The 4,358-nt window shown below is 40.8% G+C and overlaps 1 protein-coding gene across 1 annotated transcript in view; it reads left to right on the top strand.

Annotated features, from left to right (window-relative positions):
- Nucleotides 1–4,358, top strand: part of ULK2 (unc-51 like autophagy activating kinase 2) — a 110,854-nt gene that overhangs the window by 52,938 nt on the left and 53,558 nt on the right. Inside the window, exon 14 of the mRNA XM_014542812.1 lies at nt 3,626–3,797. Coding sequence (XP_014398298.1) covers nt 3,626–3,797 — 172 coding nt within the window. The remainder of the gene's footprint in view (nt 1–3,625; nt 3,798–4,358) is intronic.

The raw sequence follows: 4,358 nt of genomic DNA, 5'->3' as shown, positions 1-4,358 counted from the left end.
TGCACTGACCACCAGGGGACAGCTCCTGCATTGAGCGTCTGCCCCCTGGTGGTCAGTGTGTATCATAGTGACCAGTCGTTCTGCTGTTAGGGTCAATTTGCATATTACCCTTTTATTATATAGGATTGGTTTGAACTAAGTAAAATTTAAAAATGAGTTTCTTAGTCACACTAGCCACATTTCAAGTGCTCAGTAGTCATATATAGCTAGTTGCTGCCATACTGGACAGCTTAGATATGGAACTTTTCCCTCATTGCAGGAAGTACTCTTGGACAAGTCTTCTAAGCAGTCCAGTCTGGTGGGTATAAAGAGCATTGGTGAAGGGAAAATCAAGTTAAAGGGACAGGGAGAAGCTGTACCTTGAAAGAATTTAGGCATTGCTAAGGAGTTCAAGTTTACCCTTAAAGCTATTTGAGGTATTTGAATGATTTTATATGGAGGTATGATAGGATCCATTGTGTGTTTTAGCTAGATTCTTCTTCTTTTTTAAGCTAGATGCTTCTAAAAGCAGGTGGAGGACCAGCCTGGAGACAAGTAGAGAGGTCTCTCCACTGGAGGAAAGAGAACAACCCGAGACTATTGCAGCTTTTTTGTTTTGTTTTTTTTTGGCGTTGCTTTGTGGTTGAGCATCGACCTGTGAACCAGGAGGTCACGCTCTGATTCACAGACAGGGCACATGCCTGGGTTTCAGGCTCTATTCCCAGTAGAGGGCGTGCAGGAGACAGCTGATCCATGATTCTCTCTCATCATTGATGTTTCTTTTCTTCCCTCTCCCTTCCTCTCTGAAATCAATAAAAATGTATTAAAAGAAAAAAAAAGAATAAGGACCTGAACTAAGGCAGCAGTAAGAAAAGGAGAAGGGGATGGAAAGCAGGTGGGAGAAAGGTAATGAGTTTGCAGAGCTTGGAGATGCTTGAACTTGGGATTTAAGGAAGAGGGGGACCTGAAAGGCAGTGGATAAAGGGATGATGGTGAAGGTACTCGGTAAGGGAGCCTGGGGAGGAATGCTTGGGAGTACAAAAGCGATGAATTCGCATTGTGCAGGCAAGTAGCAGAGGGGCTAGAGCTCATTGGAGAGAACCTGCGCTGCGGAGCCCTCATTATGTAAGTGGTGCTTGACGGTAGGGTAGCATGGTGACGGGGTAAGTCTAAAGCACGTGAGGAGTAGAGGAGCAGGGTGGCACCTGGGGGAATTCTGTACTCCTCTCTCCTAAGGGGCAAGTGAGAAGCAGGCACTCACAAGAGAGGAGTAGGAAAAGCAAGAGAGAGCAGGGTTACTAAATGAGGGGGTAGAGTGTCAAGAAAGGAACGGTCTGCAGTTCAGTTGCAGCAAAGAATTCAAGGAACTTAAGGAGTAGGCAGTGGTTGTTACTGCTAAACTTAATAAAGGCAATTTTATTTGAGCATTGAAGGCAGAAAGTGGATTATGGTTGGTTTAGGGGTACATGGGAAGTGAGGAATTTGAGTCAGTAAAGATTGATAATTTCAAGAAATGTTAAGAGAAGATGGTAATTGAGAGGGTTGCAGGGATTTGAGATCTGAGAAAATGAAACATGTTTATGTGCAGAGGGTAGAAGTGTCAGAGAAAGGGAAGTTGCTTGAAGAGGTGGGGAGAATGAAATTGGAACACAGATGGTGGAGAGATTAGCTTTGAACAAGGAGAAGCATCTCTTTCACCAAGACGGCTGTGGATGCAAATAATTTTATAAATAGCAGAGGAAGCCCTAACCGGTTTGGCTCAGTGGGTAGAGCGATGGCCTGTGGACTGAAGGGTCCCAGGTTCGATTCCAGTCAAGGGCATGTACCTTGGTTGCGGGCACATCCCCAGTAGGGGGTGTGTAGGAGGCAGCTGATCGATGTTTCTCTCTCATCGATGTTTCTAACTCTCTATTCCTCTCCCTTCCTCTCTGTAAAATATCAATAAAATATATTTAGAAAAAAATAAATAGCAGAGGAAGAAATTCAGAAAGTTTCTGCCTAAACCGCTAGAAAGACGTTGTGGATATACTTGGGATAACATCTCAACTCAATTGCTTCTAGTTGTGTGATTTTGGGCAAATCCTGACCTGAGTTCTGTTTATTTAAAGATGGAATGGATTCTATAATGGGACTGAAGTTAAGGAAAGCTCTTCACAGTGTCCAGCCTATGGTTGATGTTCAGAATAGTTAGTCCTTCCGTCTTACCTTCTTTGAGATATAAATTATCTTCAAAAAGTAATAAGGAGGCCCGGACAGAGAGGCTCAGTGGTTGAGCGTTGACCCATGAACCAGAAGGTCACAGTTCGATTCCTGGTCAGGACACATGCCCCGGTTGTGGCTCAATCCCCAGTAGGGGGCTTGCAGGAGGTAGCTGATCAATGTTTGTATCTCATCATTGATGTTTCAATCTCTCCGTCCCTCTTCCTTCCTCTCTTTGAAATCAATAAAAACATATTTTTAAAAAAGTAATGAGGTTTTATATCAAGTGTGCATCACACACAAAAAGAAGAGATAAGGAGATTTGAGACAGATTTCATTGCACAGTAACTTTCAAAGAAGCACCAGCAATGAATTTAAAGAGCATTACAAAGTATTTTTTCTCTTCTTAAATAGAAACAAAGGCTAACTGTAATAGGGACTAAATACATAATAACTCATGCATTTCGATGTTTTAGAAAACCATTGCATAATCAAGACATTCAATTAGAGTTGTCACTAGAGACCTTGAACTAGGCAAGTGCCAAAAGGTGCAAAGACCTACTTACACCTGAGTATTTGTTTATATATATTCATATGTTTTCTTCCCTTGCTGTCCCATCTCCCACAGACCAACTCCTCCCCCTAACAAAGGAAAGCAAAAGAAGTGCACCCATACCTTGAAGGTTTTCCAAATCTTTCTTTTTGTGAGTGTAAATACATCTCTCGGCTGAAATGCAGTTATCCTTATTGGTTTGTTTACATTTTTACATAATATGGTCTGCTTTCCCGTTTACAGTGTTTTTTGCATTTGGAGATTTAAAACTGTGTGTGCTTGCAAGATGCCATTAAAGTCCCTGGACAGTTTATTGCAGTTGTTAAGTAAACAGTTATTGAGTATCTGCTTTGCTAGGCAATGAGCTGAAACAGGGGATGTTGGGATGGTACAGACTCATCATAAAACTTGTAGGTGAGGCATACAGGTACATGTGCTAAATGGCATAATATATATATTTCAAAGAGGAAGGGAGAGGGATAGAGAGATAGAAACATCAGTGATGAGAGGGAATCATTGATTGGCTGCCTCTTGCACACCCCCTACTGGGGGTCGAGCCCGCAACCTGGGCATGTGCCCTTGACCGGAATCGAACCCGGGACTCTTCAGTCCCCAGGCTGACGCTCTATCACTGAGCCAAACCGGCTAGGGCAGCATGATATATTTTTAAGTATCACTTTTGGAAAACATTTAAGAAGTCTTTATGCAAAGAGATTAAAAACTGTGCTTTTTGAAGGGAAAGATTTCCAAAGAGATTTATTGAAATTTTAGATGGAATTGAACTTTATGCCTAATTGAATGAAAAAAAACAAAACACCAACTCTTTATTGTAATGCCTGTTCTGACTTGCACTTTATTATTAGGCCAGTGTTAACTTTACGTTGTTAATTTTAGTCCCTTGCAGATATGCAGCATATTCAGGAAGAAAACCTATCCTCCCCACCATTGGGTCCTCCCAACTATCTACAAGTGTCCAAAGATTCTGCCAGTACTAGTAGCAAGAACTCCTCTTGTGACACGGATGACTTTGTTTTGGTTCCACACAACATCTCGTCAGACCACTCATGTGAGAATCTTTTCTACTTGTACACATTGTATTTTTTAATTTACTAGACTAGCATTTTTTAACCTTTATATATGCTCTCTTATTTAGTTGTTTGAATTCCCAATATTACATGCCTACCTTTCTAAAATCTGCTTGGCCATCTTCCATACAACAATAACTTTGGATTCTGAAGGTACATGAAAACTATAGGAAATGATCTCAAATTCTGTTTGTGTCTAAAGAAATAGAGAAGCCAACATAATAAGAGAAATTAAGTTAAATTTAAGGAGAGGAATTAAGGGAAGACCTCTTTTGGAAAAAACCTAAGGGTCAGAGGAGTCAAAACAATCTGGATGCCTTCAGAGATAATGGCAGGAATGAACATCATAGATAGATAGGAAGAACTTTTATAAAGAAAGATGAATCCAAGTTTCTATACTAAATACTATAGGCCTGTTTATATTGTCTGTGTCTTCATGTGTGAGTTTTGGCAAATTGGGTGTTTTACAGAATTGGTCCATTTCATCTAGGTTATCAAATTCGTGGGACATAGAGTTATTCATAGTAGCACTTTATTATCTA

The sequence above is a fragment of the Myotis brandtii genome, unplaced genomic scaffold (genome assembly GCF_000412655.1).
Source record: "Myotis brandtii unplaced genomic scaffold, ASM41265v1 scaffold314, whole genome shotgun sequence".
Classification (NCBI taxonomy): Eukaryota; Metazoa; Chordata; class Mammalia; order Chiroptera; family Vespertilionidae; genus Myotis; species Myotis brandtii.
The sequence above is the reverse complement of the archived record's forward strand: the minus strand, read 5'-3'. Positions and strand labels throughout refer to the sequence as shown.